The sequence below is a fragment of the Diabrotica virgifera genome, chromosome 5 (genome assembly GCF_917563875.1).
Source record: "Diabrotica virgifera virgifera chromosome 5, PGI_DIABVI_V3a".
Taxonomy (NCBI): domain Eukaryota; kingdom Metazoa; phylum Arthropoda; class Insecta; order Coleoptera; family Chrysomelidae; genus Diabrotica; species Diabrotica virgifera.
The window spans coordinates 100,177,151-100,194,163 of NC_065447.1; the positions used below are offsets into that span (position 1 = coordinate 100,177,151).

General features: G+C 32.3%; 1 protein-coding gene across 3 annotated transcripts in view; it reads left to right on the forward strand.

The window, feature by feature from the left end:
- The first annotated feature begins 998 nt into the window (after positions 1–998).
- The window catches only part of LOC126885068 (uncharacterized), a 205,823-nt gene continuing 189,808 nt past the window's right edge, over positions 999–17,013 (forward strand). For all 3 annotated transcript variants that reach the window (XM_050651498.1, XM_050651500.1, XM_050651499.1), the window contains exons 1-2: positions 999–1,215; positions 5,896–5,968. In XM_050651498.1, coding sequence (XP_050507455.1) covers positions 1,170–1,215; positions 5,896–5,968 — 119 coding nt within the window. In that variant the 5' untranslated portion in view covers positions 999–1,169. The remainder of the gene's footprint in view (positions 1,216–5,895; positions 5,969–17,013) is intronic.

The following is a 17,013-nucleotide window of genomic DNA, read 5'->3' on the forward strand; positions in this document are numbered from 1 at the left end:
GCTTCTATCAACTCATACAGTTCTTTTTCACTCAATGGCTTATTTTTCTTATATTTACTCATTTTTAAAAGTATATATCTGCAAAAAAATTAAAAAAAGTAAGTAGCTGAGGTTTTTCTTTGAATCACATTGTACTGGTAGTAGTACAACTTAAATATCCCTTATGTCACCATGTACTATCCGTAGTACATTGAAAAATACGTTGTGTTTACGATAAAAAAATATGTATTGGTTAAGAATTAATATTTAATTCAATAAAACAAAGTATAAACTTGTAACAAAAAATTAAAACTTACCTTTCAATCGTTTTTTACTGCAAAAAATGTCATCCGAAAATTAGGAAATAAAGAAAGCAACCGTTTCTCAGGACACGAGTTTGTCAACTGGTACTAAAACTTTTAGAACTACAGACATCGTTATTGGCTACCATTTTACTAAATGGGTAAATATGCTATTAAGCTATAGATGGCACCACGCAGCATAAATCGTTCATTTAACATTACAAAAGTGCACTTCAAGTCGGCGTACTATATGTAGTACGCCGTGAGCGAAAGGGTTAACTTAAAAATATTGACTTAATTAAAAAACTCTTTAGGATGCAAGTTGTTTACAATTAGTCAGTTTATCCATTTCCGGACTTATTTTAATCGCGCGTTTCTTCACCCCCGGGAAGGGGTGACTGTCACCCCATAAGTAAAAGCGTTGACTGAATAACCGAAGTAAAAGCAACCAACGGCACAAGTTCAACCTTGAAGTGGAGGGTAAGTAGAACCTAAAGCCAAATTTTCATGCAATTTTGAGTTGATCCTGAAAATTACACAGTATTGCCGTATTTCCCTTTCATTTACTTGGCTAAATGCAAAAAGTTGCAAGTCGATAGGTGATGTATTTAAAAATCGATCTATTTATTCCTAAATTCCCTGGTCTATCAGAGACGAATAAAATTAATAATTATGAAATTAAATTTGCTTTGATATAAGATTTATCATCTTATTATTGTCGAACATCTTTACAAACCGGTTGTGGTATTAAATGTAAAATAGTTACAACTAACTGATTTTTTTTTTCATCGGGAATTACCAGCAAAGAAAGCGAAATTCCAAGTTGCTTTATTTAGCATACACACGCGATCTTGGTGACCATGTGATTGTGTGATTGTGATAATAATTATGAAGGTGAAGGGTGTTGTATTCTGTTTATGGTTTGTTTTTTTAGGTTAGTATAACAGTTTATTATTAATAAAACTTTAAACAATAATGATACACTAATAATAAAGTAGTTTGTGTTGGTTTCTGCGAAACAATATTTGAATATTTGGTACCATTAACAGTACGAGGTCTACCTTGAGGATGCGGTCGACCTGTGAATAGGGGTCTACCTGTGAATATAGTGTGCGGTGTAGCGATAGCAATTTGAAAAATCCTAAAAGATTTGCACAAAATAATGAAATTTAAGGAAAATCTTGTAAAAAATATATTTGTTCATTTGTTCACAAGTAATAAACATTTGGAAGAAATAAATGTAAAATAAAAGGGGACTAATAATTTACAAAAAAAATGCAGCCAAACTTTTTAAAACAAAAAATTAATTTTTAACCTAATTATTTGCAAAACGATACAACCTAGAAAGAAAAATTAATGCACCCTAATTTAAGACATAAATGCAGTCAATGATTCCATCTTAAAAAAGTCATGCAGGTACCCTCACCAAGAAGATTATGGTATTACTTAAAACTTATTTGTAAAGAAATAAGTTTAGTGTATATTCCTGACCATTTTTAACATTGTTCTGAACCTATTTCCTTGTGGCCTTTTTATGATGAACTATTTAGATAGAAAATAAGCCACAATTAAATTGAAAAAATAATTTTATTAATGTGTCGACACCCAAATCGGGTGTCGTTGTCAAAATACAAAATAATACTAAATTAAACAAAAATGTTATTGCTAAGTAAAAAAATTCTTGTAGTAATTTATTTAATCTGACTCATTTATACTGGCAATTCAGACGTATATTATACATCGTAAAGTGGAAGACATTAAATGATATAGCCAATATTTGTGAGTTGCGTTCCTGGGACGACCTTACTAAAAAAGATAGTTCATTCGATTACATGAAATCAATCCCAACTCAAGAATATCCGTCACAAAAAAATCATAGCATGTGATCTGTCTTTAAAAAGACAACCAAATGCAAAAGACTTTAAAATTATCGCGTTAGAGATTCCATAGAAAATCACGAGGGAAAACCAGGGAAAAAACCTCATGTTTGAAATTTAATTTGATTTGCGCGTCGAAACGTTAATAAAAATATTTTTTTAATTTAATTGTGGCTTATTTCCCATCTAAATAATTAATATAACAACTACTTAGCCACTTTGCCTACAAACGGTTTGCTCCCCTTCACTATTAATTGTGTGCTAACCCTTCTGAGATAAGATTATGGTGTTGTTTAGCCCCACAGGTAGACCGCAAGCTATAGCAGAAACGTGACCGAAGACCGCTTACTATGGTAGCACCGAATATTTACTATTTTTGGTTGGATTTTGCGACCACAATTTTATTTTAAGTAAGTTTATTTGACGATTCGATTTCCACTTCGGAAATCGTTCTCAAAATACAAGACATTAATAATTAAAAAAGGTTTTGTTTTTTGTTACTTGGTAAAAAATTCTTCTAATAATTAAATTTTACCTGACTCATTCATATTGATAATTCTTAAATAATACATTTTACATTTTGACATAGATGATTTTAAAATGATATTGTCAATATTCTTAATCTGCGTTCCTGAGAGGACTTTATTGGAAGATTGTTCATTCAAAGAGCTTTCAGTTTATTAAAAATATTGTTATCTGTAAATTTGTGTCTGTATCTAGTCAAGCCTTATCGACAATGTGTCCTGAGTATATACAAACATCAAAATAATCTAGGGGACACCCATATTTACAGCTTTTAAATCAATGTTAGCTACAAATACAAAAATAAATTTATGATTCTAATATTTTTTGTTGTTTTTTCGATTATTGTACCAACTTGGATAGTAATGCTGAAAAGAATGGCTATAAAAAATAAGACAGAACTTCAGAATGCGTTTTTGCCTATAAGATAAAAATAATATTTCTTTATTGGTACTTGATTTTCGATGTCTATTTGGATTTTTATTTAGTTTTGCAAATGCCAATAATCATCATCTCATTGTTTGATTTGCTTGTCTAGAATATGCTTTAGAAGAAATGCGTACAATGTGCTTCCTCGTTTAGGATTTTGTCCTCTTCAGGGTTTGAGGTGAATGTTTAGTGTTGGCAGCAAAAGCAAACAGTCCGAAAAACACACTGGGGCAAGCGCCGTGTCCTGGTGTTCTTGGATCCTGGGTTATGCCGGACGGTGGTGTCCAGAAGGCTAAGAAGTCAACAGAGAAGAAAGCTTGATGGATTGTTGTTGGTTCCATAGACATTTACGTGTACTGTCCGTGCTTTGCTCTCGACCAGTCTCCCTAGAAACCATTGTACAACGACAGGCGAACCTGCGTCCCTCGTCGGCGGTCAGGAGGTGGCTTTGAGCGCAGCGTGGACAGTGTGCGTTCGAGTGGAGAAAATAGTCAATAATGGCAATAATGGAGAGACATCATTTAAATAGCGAAATCCAGTGGCGTGCTATCGGGATGCTTAGACCTGGGAGAAGTCAAAGAGACGTTGCTGAGGCTCTCTATAAGAACAGTAATGTCATTAATGGTTTATGGTTAAGGTTTCATGAAACTGGTGACGTTGCTGAACGTCATAGCGGCCACACAAGGATAACCAACCAGATTGAAGACAGTTTTCTTAGGTTGCAGGGTTTGGAAAATCTCACTATTACTGCATCACAATTACAAACGAGACTGCAAGAGATCTATTAGCTATTTTTAAGTTGCCAAACTATTAGAAATAAATTGCATGAAGTAGGCTTAAATGCACGTAGACCTGTGAGAGTGCGTGTGTTATCCACAGGAAATCGCGCTCATTGACTTCAGTGGGCACAAGAAAACGAAAATTGGGTTAGAGGTAAGTGATCCTCTACTTTGTTCACAGATGCGTCTTGATTTGGATTTGCACCAGATACGAGACGGATAAGAATTTGGAGACGAGCTGGTAATGCTGAACGATTGGTCGCCGTACAGGAGGTTCATAGAAAGCAAAACAGCAATATAAAGACACGTTGTGGCATCTCTCTTGGTCGAAGAAACAGTCTCATTTATCTGGAACTGTTCGTAAATGCAACATACTACCGCAATATTATTCTCGAACCTATTGTTGTACCCTTTGCATAAGAAGCTGGTTCCCAATTTCAATTAATGCATGACAATGCGCGTCCACATACTGCCAGGGTCTTGCAAACATTCCGCGAAGATCATGAAATTGAGGGTTTTTCATGGCCTGCACAATCGCCAGACTTAAACTCAATTGAGCATGTATGGGACATATTGGGAAGATGTATTTTACAACAAAATATTGCGTTCAATACAAAACAGCAACTGTTTGAGGGCCTTTCAATAGAGAGGAGAAGAATACCGCAGAAAGACACTGACCATCTGATTATGAGTTAGCCTAACAGATGTAGGGCAGTAATCAACAACCGTGGAGGTCATACACTGTATTAACTTAACCTACAGACTACTTTGTTGGGAGTTGAGTGGCAACAAATTATTTTTTAATTTTTTTATGTAAGCATTTTTTGACTTATGGAGATTTGTCTTAATTTTATTAAGAGCTATCGCAATATTTCCAAGAAAAAATGTTTATTTTATATTTGGGACACCTGTTTATAACTTTTTTTTTTAATATTTAAAATAAATTATTTAAAATACTTCTGTAATCTCGCATTTTGTTTTTGTCCCCTAGATTATTTTGATGTGTGTACTAAACAACAAAGGAGACAGTAGGTAACTTTGGCGTACTCCTCGTGTTATCGTGCGACACGACATATCTAGCTTATTTAAACTGGAAGCAGTCGCGCTCACTTCTGTCACGTAAGTAGTCGCGCGTAGAGAAAAAATCTCACAATACAAATTTAAATACGAATTTAAAACAAATTTCTATTTTATAATATTTTTATTTACTTGTTAAACATTGGTAAACATTGTTAAGCATTCGGCGGTAAACATTCTAAGCTCTCTACTATAGTCTAAAGATATTAGACAAAAAACGAAATTGACAGTCTATCGTACCTTGGTAGAGCCTATTATGACTTATGGGGCAGAAGTTTGGCAGATCACGAAAAAGGATAGGAAAAGGATAGAAGTAGTAGAAATCGATTATCTTAGGAGAGCGTGTGGTATGTCCAAAAAATATCACATCAGGAATGAAGATATGATATTAGAAGCAGGAGAAATACTGTATATTCCAGTGTAGATACAACTGAAACGAGATAACTAGTGTGGTATGGTCACGTGAAACGAATGAATGAAGATATATGGCCAAAGGAATCTCTAAATTACATACCACAACAAAGAAGAAGAAGGGGAAGGCCTTCAGTTGTCTGGGAAGAAAATATACGGCACATCATGAGAGATAGAGCCATCAAAGAAGACCAATGGATGGCCAGAAAAAGATGGCAGGCGAAATGCAAGAAGCGGCAGAGGCTGTACGAACCTCGCTTATAGATGGATTTACTTGTTCTGTTAAAAATACCCATTTCTAACAATTTTAATGCTAACTGGTTCTCACCAAAGCCATAAATTCCACACAAAAAAAAAATTAAAAACAATTTCCACGCATTACTAGGATCCTCCTCGGGCCACTTACGAGAGGAAAACAATGCTGCAAAACTGTTCATCAAGTTATCACAGAAAAGGATAAGATGTGACATTTTTTCTCACGGCGCGACTGTTCCCGGATTAACAAAAAAATATTTTTAGGTTTCCCTATTGCTACATTAGAAAGTTTTCCCAATTCTACAAGCTCTACTGTCAGAAAGAGACGGCAAAGCAGGTAAGAAGAAAAATTAAGTTAATTTTAAATGTTGAATGGGTTGTATATGTTAGTTCATATTAAATGAAGTAAAGAAACACATACTTACTCATAATCATTTAATAATACTTCGACGACCGGTTTCGATCTCTACACTATTCAGATCATCTTCAGGTCGGCGTTACAAGTAGTTAAATGCTACAATTAAAGAAAGCCAGAGTTAGAACATTGTCTGGATGTATCAAAATGCAAATAGAAATCCCAAAAATTTTTAAAAGTATGCAACTTTTGACAATTCAGAAAAACAAACTGATACATACGTATGCACACATATGAGAAACAGGTACTCATAAGCACGCATACGCACATAGATGCATGCGATTTATGACTATTTGTTGAATTAAGTTAAATTTTAAAACTTATTAAAAATTTTTTTCTAAAAAACCAAAAAACTATATAATTTTGATCCACTTACATGCCGCTAGAAGGGATGTTTTGTAAGTTCATCGATAGGGAGCGGATTTATATGCGATCAATTTTGATGAAATATGCGCATATATATGCAGTAAAAAATTACGAAATATGCGCAAGATATGCACAAAAATTCAAAAAATGCGCATTTCCAGAAACCACAAATTTTCTGTTCTATTCTATTCTAGGGTATTCTTTTAGAGGGGGGCGGCAATCTTATTTATTATCTTTAAAATTAAATCATTATTTTTTATATATGCAATTTATTCACATTTTTTACAAAAAGTGACACCAGTAGTTACCTATTTAAAATAAAACAGCAATATCACTATATATATATCTTCGATTATAATTCACTACAATGTGTTTGTCCCAAATTTTTTACGGGGAAACATTTTCTTTGATCAGATAAAATATTTTTATGACTTCAACTCCTTTCAACTCCTTTCAACATCAACATAAGTAATTGGGGCGTATTTAAAATAGCTTGTTAAAGCCGAAAATTCTGCACCAAAATCAATTTTAAAATGTCCATTAAAAATTTCGCATATGTCCTCCAAAGTTTTAAAGCCGTTTAAAGACGGGATCTGATCTAAAGCATATTTCAATTTCTGTTAGAAAATCGTCAAACCATGGTTAAAGGTGTAAATTCTCTTAACAATAGAGGATTTAAAAGAACCACCAGAATTATAGGTACCTACTAAATTGGGATACAAATTGTACTAAATATAATAAAAGTAAATAAAATTCTGATTTCCCGGTAAACCATCCTTCATCATTTTAACATTCTACAATCATTTTATAACGGCGTACTATAAGCACTATAAGTACTGTGTGTAATGTAAAGATTGGGTATTTTCTAAGAAAAAAATGAAAAGGCAGTGAATGAGCCGTCTCTCTTCAGGTAGTTCTCGAATTAATAGATAGGACAGCCGTGCGGGGAAATATTTTGTGTTAAATTAAAAATTTAAATTTTTTTTGGACTTAAATGTTTTTAAATGGGCACAAAATATGCATGTGTCTTTAAAAATATGCAAAATTTAGTAAAGTTTTCAAATATGCAAAATATGCATGCAATATGCATTTAGCATAAAATCCGCTCCCTATTCATCGATAACATGTTTAAACGTCCAACTTATAGGCTATTGATTATATTCAAAATAAGATAGCTAAAAGGAACTACAACGTTAACGGGGTTTTATTATTTCATATGGTCAATGGACATCTATAAATGAAAAAACCGAGGAGTGCTACCATTTAAAGGGGTGCGTTTTTGAGAAATGGGTGAATTAGTCCCTGGGCACAGGTTACATTAGGTTGAGTTCTATGCACTTTTGGTACAAACATATCTACATAAAAATTGTTCCTCGTTAAATTTCCTATCTAAATATCACTTTATAAAGTCAATGATACTTTTTTTTACAAAAATATATTCAAAAGAAAAAGCACAAAGAAACCCAAAAGAAAAAAATTTTGTTTTTTGTCCCATAACTTTTGTCCACGAGGATATAGGTATAGACATTGCTCTACAGAAAAAAATCTACATATTTCTTCTTTAAAATGATCTTTAGTAGAAGTAATTAGGATTTATAGTTTTCGAAATATGATTTTTCAAATTTCGCCACTCACAGAAATTTTGGGCAATTTTCCTTGTTATTTCGCAAATATTGTTCTGTAACTATTTTCTACGTAACTTTAGGTATATGCAATGCAATGGTACACGTAATAGGAATAGAAATCAATTAGCTTTAAAATGGTCTACTGTATATCGTTGTACGACTTTTTTTAAAAAGATTATGGTTTTTCAAGGTTTTATACTTTTAACGATTTTTTATAATATAATATAATATAAAAATAAAATAATATTATTATATAATATATTATATATTATATAATATTATATTATATATAGTATATATCGATGGTATAGTGCAGAAATGTGGTAAGTACAACTTTTTTAGAAAATTGATAAGTACACATATTACATTATTTTGACCCAAAGTTTATTGTGCACAAATGTGGTAAGCAAATAATGAAACGTGTAAGAAATACAAGTTGACATAATGTGGTAACTGCTAAATATAAGAAAAATTAAATAAGCCAAATGTTGTATGTGCCTTTACCACAAATGGTTTCGCTTCACTGTTCTAATATTATGATACTTCTGATGATGAATAAATATTTGTATTCATTCTTTTTGCGAATTAAACAATTTTTTCCTTGATATTTGTTATTTAATTTCATTTAGAAGCTTGTAGTATATACCTGTCAAATGGGGTATGTACAATATAAGAAAAGTACATAGTGGTACAAAGTGGTAAGTACATACAGTTATATTCAAAAAAAAAGGGTACAAGTATTAGAAAGGGAAGTTAACGTCATCCTATTTGTGTACAACCGGCTGGGATTTTTGGAGGTTATCAAATGTCATAAGTGATCAAAAATGCAACTCATAGACGTCAAAGACGTTTAATTTGATAGAAGGTTTAACGTTACGTACACTAAAAAATTAATATGCCTCGTCATTTAAGTGAGATTGAAAAGTCTCAAATAATTACGAAAATGGAAGAAGGATGGTCAATTCGTGCGCTAGCAAATTTCTATAACAGAAATTTGAAAACAATCTTCAGAATTAAGCAACGATGAGTCCAACAACAATCATTAAAAAGAAAAGTTGGTTCAGGGCGTTCCAAAGTATCCACTCCTCAACAAGATGCTGTTTTAGTTCAATTCTTAAGAGATAATCCATTTGCGACGTCGAAGAATTCAAGGATTCATACGGGATTTCCTGGTGCCCAACCTACTGTAAGCAGAAGGATCAATGAATCTGAATTAAAAAACCGACCAGCTGCTAAAAAACCATTAGTAACTGTTGAACATCGGCAAGCAAGAGTAATATTTGCACTAAACTATATTTACCGCAACCCACAATTTTGGAACAACGTCATTTTTACTGATGAAAAGACTTTTCAGTCGACCTATAACGGTCAAATCCGTGTTTATCGTCCAGCCAATACTAGGTTTGAAGAACGATATATTCACTCTCATAATAAATCTGGACGTTTTTCTGTAAATGTATGGGGTTGGATTAGTATACATGGACCTGGTGTTTGTTGGCGATTAGAGGGAAGATTTACTGCCGACAATTACATTAACGTTTTGGAACACGTAATGCTCCCTTCTATTGAGCAATTGTATCCTAATAATACTTTTATATATCAACAAGATAATTGTTCAGTCCACACTGCCCATGCCGTAAGGAATTGGTTTTAAACGCAAAACCTGGAAGTATTGCCATGGCCTGCGCACAGTCCAGATATAAATCCAATTGAAAACATTTGGGGCATTTAAAAAAATATATAAAAGAAATTTTATGCCACAAAATTCAGATCAATTGTGGGATACAATCTTAGAGTGCTGGGAAGATCTTGATCCAAATATGATATCTAATATAATTCAAAGTATGCCAAATAGACTAAATAAAGTTATAGAAGCAGACGGTTCTATCACCAAATACTAAATTCTATTTGTAACAGTCATTAAAATTATTCTTTATATAATTGTTGAATAAATGGTTTCGTCTAATTAATGCTCAACGCCAATGATTTATATTTTTAATAACCTGTGACATTTGATAACCTCCAAAAATCCCAGCCGGTTTTACACAAATAGGATGACGTTAACTTCTCTTTCTAATACTTGTACCCTTTTTTTTTGAATATAACTGTACCTATAACTTTCAAATGGCTGTACTGTAAAATGTTAGTTTTTGCACTTACCACAATTGTGCCCTCTGCCATCGATATAATATATTAATCTAATATATATTATATATTATATATTATATATTATATATTATATATTATATATTATATATTATATATTATATATTATATATTATATATTATATATTATATATTATATAATACCTAATTCAAAAAAATATTATTTTTATATTTTTTACGATTATTTTTGAAATTTGTCACTATAACTTTTTATCCTGTACATGAATATACATACTATATATTCCTCAATAAAGAGGGCTTACTTTCTGTTCTTTAAAATGGTGTATCATCTATATTTAAATATGTAATGGAAGCCGAGTGATTCTTTGATATTTTTTTACCTGTATTATTTAATATTATTTCTTTTACAAAAATTACATAAACATTAGTCTTAGAAAACATCACTTTAGTTAAAATTATTTAAACGTTGACATTTAAAAAATTTTCTCCATCTCTTCCATCTTCGTTGTCCATCTCTTCGTTATTATTAGCTTCATTAACTTCCTCTGACACCTCAGTTATCTTAGAGTTCCCACAATTTTATTACCCATGCACATGCATCCTTTGCAGAATATGGAACAACTAATTCCTATCTTCCTACAACCGCAGTTTTTTGTACATCCTTTGGTACATTTACATGCTATTTTTTCAAGAAAAGCTTGTGGTGCAGGAGCTTTGACAGTAAATATTGGAATTAATCCATATTTTGAAGTTTGCCCGGCCGAGTCAAGTGGATCCAGAGTATTACCTATAAAAAATAAACTTCAATCATAACACACAATCACATAAAAAGTTATAATGGGGAATTTAAAAAATAATCCTAAAATCAAAAATCGTTACAAGTACTTATTACATTTTGAAAAAGCATATCTTATTCAAAAATAATCCTAGAATTTTTTATAATACTCCATTTTAAAGTAAACAGAATAAACTATCTTTTTTATTATATAATATATACCTAAATATAGAAAAAAAAGGTATAATGGGAAATTTAAAAAATAATCATAAAAACTATAAAAACTCGTTTAAAGTATAAAGTCTTGAAAAAGATAACCTCTTTAAATGAAGTCGTACAACATTATACAGTAGAATATTTTAAAGGTAATTGATTTCTATTCCTCTTATATGTACCATTGCATATGCCTAAAGTTACGTAGAAAAAAAGTTACAGAACAATATTTGCGAAATAACAAGGAAAATTGCCCAAAATTGCTCTGAGTGGCGAAATTTGAAAAATCATATTTCGAAAACTGTAAATCGTAATGACCGCTACCAAACATCATTTTAAAGACAAAATATGTAAGTTTTTTTTCTGTGAAGCAATGTCTATACCTATATCCCCGTGAACAAAAGTTATGGGACAAAAAACAAAATTTCTTTCTTTTGGGTTTCTTTATGCTTTTTCTTTTGAATATATTTTTGTAAAAAAAAGTATCGTTGACTTTAAAAAGTTATATTTAGATAGGAAATTTAACCAGGAACAATTTTTATGTAGACGTGTTTGTAACAAAAGTGCATAGAACTCACCCTAATGCAACGTGTGCCCAGGGACTAATTCACCCATTACTCAAAAACGCACCCCTTTAAATGGTAGCACTCCGCGGTTTTTTCATACATACAGATTCATTGACCATATGAAATAATAAAACCTCGTTAACGTTGTAGTTCCTTTCTATAGTACATAATCAATTGCATATTATGCTAATAGGACAGCTAGGTGAGGGACTTAAGCGGACATGCTTCGTAGGTCAAAACACAGTGAATTTGAATGGATCCTGAAGGCAGATGTGTGTTGTGAAACAGAGACGGATGTATTAGTTATGAGAGAGACAACGTTCGGTTGGGAATGTTCATAAATGCAGCTAAGGTGTAAATAGACTTATTGTAAACACTTGTACGATTGTGAAGGTCTTTGCTCTTAGGTGTTTTGAGCTATGGGCAAAGGTCGAAGTAAGGAAAATGACAAATAGGAATAAATATTCAAGTTTGTATTGTTCCCGGTCACAGAACTACAGTTACAAACTTGAATATTTATTCCTATTTGTCATTTTCCTTACTTCGACCGTTGCCCATAGCTCAAAACACCTAAGAGCAAAGACCTTCACAATCGTACAAGTGTTTACAATAACACCTTTAGACCTGTTTACATTTACACCTTAGCTGCATTTATGAACATTCCCACCCGAACGTTTTCTTTCTCATAACTAGAGTTCGGATTTAAAAGCATAAAAAACGCAAAAAAGCGCTTAAAAAGCATAACAATTTTACGAAAAAAAAGCATTTTATTATACAAAAAAAGCCTACAAATAAGCATATAAATTTTGACATACCATTTTTTAAGAAAATATATATAATTATCTCTAGGCTTAGCTTAAGAACTAGTAATGACCTATTATAAATTTAATAATAAAATAGAATAAACAAAAAAAAAATAGATAACTGAAACAAAAATGCTTTAACCTAATTTTTATCGACAGGCTTTAGATGAAGAAAAATATATAATTTTTGCATAAAGCATGAAATAACTAAATTACTCATTTAAATGTTCCATCGTAAAGTTTCGGCACCTACCACTCTAAACTTTTTGTATATCTAAAAGCTTTTTTCAACGTCCACATTGGTTATCGGTGCATACTTACATATACTTTGACACTACTGCCGGATCCATATTTATATCTTCAACGTGTTCTCAATTTAAAACTGAAAATATTTTCTTCATCTTTTGAAATCCTTCGTTTTTTGTTAATACATCTTTGAATTTTGTTAATACTATCTGACCAATTTTTCCAAGGATACCTTCCATCTTTTTTTCAAAACTGTTTAATTTTTGGATCGACTCAACTAATGACATTTGCTGTTTCTCCAAATATTTTATTGTTTCACTCACAGAACAAAAGTTGTTATTTTATCGATTTGCTAGCAGTCTCTTCAAGTTCCAATACGAAGTTTTTATTTACTTACTTACTTAGTCCTAAGCCTTTCTACCTTTAGGTGTAAGGCTGGTGGAGTTGAGTTTGGCATTGTAGTCTCCATGATTTCCGATCTTGCGTTAGGTTTCTTGCACTTTCCAGTGTCAATCCCTTCTTATCGACTTCTTTCCTGATTTCATCTACCCACATAACTCTTGGTCTTCCCCTTTTGTTTTTCCCCTGCACTCTCGTTTCGAACACTCATTTTGCAAGCCTCTCGTTCGACATTCTACACACGTGCCCGAACCATCTAAGTTGGTCCCCCACTATTTTTACTTTATCGTACTATATACGTAGTATATTATAATAGATAAAGTTATAGGATCGTGCAAAAAAAATGTTTCAGATTTCACTTTTTTTTCGACGTTTTGAGTCCCCCTGAGTCTAAAAAGCGAATAAAAAAACATGTCGGAAGTATGTACGTACGTACGTACGTACGTACGTATGTACGTACGTACGTATGTCGCCACCGCCCAGCAAAAACTACTGGACCGATTTTGATGAAATTCGGTATGAGTAAGTTTAAGAGAATTTTGTCGAGAAACTAAGCTTTTAAAAAAAACCTCTCAAAGGGGGGCCGAAATAGGGGGGTTATTTAGGTCCCATTTTTGCAAATTTGGACCGAAATGAATGAAATTCAACTGAAAGTAAGCTCATCGATAGGTAAATAAAAATAAGGAATTTGACATTTCCAAATTCAAAATGGCGGCCAACATGGCCGACCGCCCACCCGACACATTTCCCTATCTATCTAAAAACTTGTTTAAGATAAGTTTAATTTGAAAAAGTCGTTATATAGCCTAAAGATGGGGCTATAAGAAGGATGTTATCGTTTTTCAGAAAAAGTTACGGGTTGCCTATATTTAAGGGGTCAAATTTTGACATAAATTTGAACTAGATTTTCTCAAAAATGGCTGCAACGATTTTTTTTATTTTTTGATATGTTTTTGATATCCTATCAATAAATTGAATGACATTAGTCATATATCTTAACTCCCCACAGGGGGGGAGTTATGAATTTTTTATAAAAAAATATTCGAGTGCCCGTAACTTCCTTCTTAATAGAAACTAAAATTTGAAATTTTGCAGACATATATGGTACTTTATTATCTATTATCACAATAAATTTTACTAAAAATATTTCTTCCGGTTGAACCGGAAATGAATAAAAAATCTTAATTTTTTTTTATACGCCGGTATATTTTAACATATTTTGAAAGAATGCAAAATTACCTTTCCAATGACATAAAATTCATTGCTGTAACTCAAAAACTCGAAAAGTTACGGTAAATAGAAATTTTGCTATAATCTTATGTGTGTCCTCTCTCACGCGTTCATAGCAGAGCATTATTGTAGGGCAGTAAATGAGGGTATTGGGCTCCGAATTCCATCCTACTACATTGATGTACTTGATATTTTCACAGTAAGTAGGGAATATCTCAAGAAACAAAATCTACCCTATATACTATGGCGCTTTTATCTTGGGGCGGTTCCCACTTCTTCAAGGGGGTGGAAAATTTGTTGGTCAAAATAAGCACGGAAGTGGCTAAAGAACCTATTTCTAAGCAAAAACTGGTCTATACTTTTTTTTTGAGAACTCAATACTTTTTGAGTTATGCGTAGTTGAAAATTGGCCATTTTCATTGAAAAATGACAACTTTTCGGACGGATTTTTTGTGAATACCTTAAAAACTATGGATCGAACTAAAAACAATATATAAAACATTTTTTAGATTATAAATAATAAAGAGATTCGTTCCTTCGTAAATGTTCTATTTATAATACAAAAAGAGATATGGTAGGTGAAAATAGTTTGTTTTTTGGTGATTGCTCAAATTGGTGTATTCAACTTGAAATAAGAGGAACGGTAGATTTTAGGTGTATAATGCTACCAACACTTTTTGTAGTGTTTGAAAAGGCCTTTAAAACGGGCACCGTTAAATGTCGGTTACTTACAAACTAAGCGAGATATGGTGCAAAAAATATATAACTAATGTACTTTAAGGAAAAATGAAAAGTATATACATTTAACTCCCCATCTACCATAATTTAAATGCAATGTTTTCCTTCTACAATACCTTTTAATATATATAGTGTTATTTCTACTTTCAAAAAGTTGAACTGGTTTAAAATGAATGGTTTTTGTAAAAAATGTGATTAAATTATAGAATGAATTTTTAAATTTTCTTAAAAATCTTCTTTTTTCTCCATGTAATTCGAAAATAAAAATATTTCACCCCTGAGAAGTGGTGGGAACTTCCCCCATGATAAAAGCGCCATGGTATATAGGATAGACTTTGAATTAGGAGATTGGGTTACTCCCAAAATTTCATTAAAATCCATGCAGTAGGATAGAATTTGGAGATAATATCTTGTTCTTAATCTCACGCATTGACTGGCGTAATCGAAATAGAATGAAATGCAAATATTGTAAACTATTAATTTCTCAGAAAAATGAACTAATTTGAAATGAAAGTATGAGTATAATATTCTATTAATTTATGCAATAATCTACACATCTATAGTGTGTCCCCGAAATATGGCATCGAACATTTTCTCAAATGCAGGAATTAATGATGCGTAGAACCATAAAATACTTTTAAGTACAGTAGGTGTTTCTAAAATATCAAAATAACGAGTAACTTTGTTATTTTTATAGAATTCCAGTATCTAGTACCATAACGATAATAGATCGGTACGATAAAGTTCTCGGGCGGCCCTTTCGTCCAGCGTTTTTTATTAATTGGTTCTAGTTTTAGGTTTTGTCTAATTGTTTCGTTTCGTATTTTGTCTGTCTTCTTTCTGTTTGCTATTTTCCTCAGGAACCTCATTTCCATAGCATTGACTCTGGATTTTTGTCTCCCCGTCAATGTCCATGTCTCGCTGCTATACATGATTGTTGGTCTAACTACTGATTTGACGACTGCCATTTTTACTTTCTCCGGTATCTCCTTTTTCCCCAAAAATGTTGTTTTCATAGCGTTAAATAAGCTTCCTGTTCGTCCCATTCTCTCGTTTATTTCCATGTCTTGTTTACCATTTGATTCGATTATTACTCCTAGGTATTTAAAATATTCCACTTGCTCTAGTTGTTTCCCGTCTAATTCTATTGCGTGTGTCTTCCTCGTATTTGAAATGATCATTGTTTTTGTTTTCTATGTATTAATTTTCATATTTATGTTTGATAGTTCTTTTTCTACGATTTCAAGATTGTTCTCTGCTTTCTGCTATCAATACCATGTCGTCTGCAAATAGTAGCTCCAATTGTTGAGTCCGTTTCATTTGCCAGTATCCTAATGTTAGTTTTCTCAGTCTTCTCTTGGCTTTCTTTATCGCTTCATCCAGTACCACTGAGAATAGCAGTGGACTCAGCACGCATCCCTGTTTGACGCCTTGACTTGTAGTAAATTCTCTGGATTCCTCGTTATTGGTTCTTACTGTATTTGCATTATTTTTGTACATATCCTTTATTACTTCTATTATGTGTCTGTCGACTCCCCTTCCTTTTAGTGTCTTCCATACGTCCTTTCTTTGGATTCTGTCAAACGCCTTTTCCAGGTCAATGAAGCACATATGTATCTCTCTATTCTTCTTGATTACTTTCGCACTTACTTGTCTTAATGTGAATATTAGGTCTTGCGTGCTTCTGTCCTTCCTGAATCCACACTGTGTGTCTTCCATAGTTGTTTCTATTTGGGTTTTTATTCTTGTCTCTATTATTCTTGCGAATACCCTCCCAGGGATATTTGATATGGTGATACCTCGGTAAATATTACAGTTTCTCTTGTCTCCCTTTGTGTGTATTGGTAATATAATGTTTTTCTTCCAGTCCTTTGGTAAT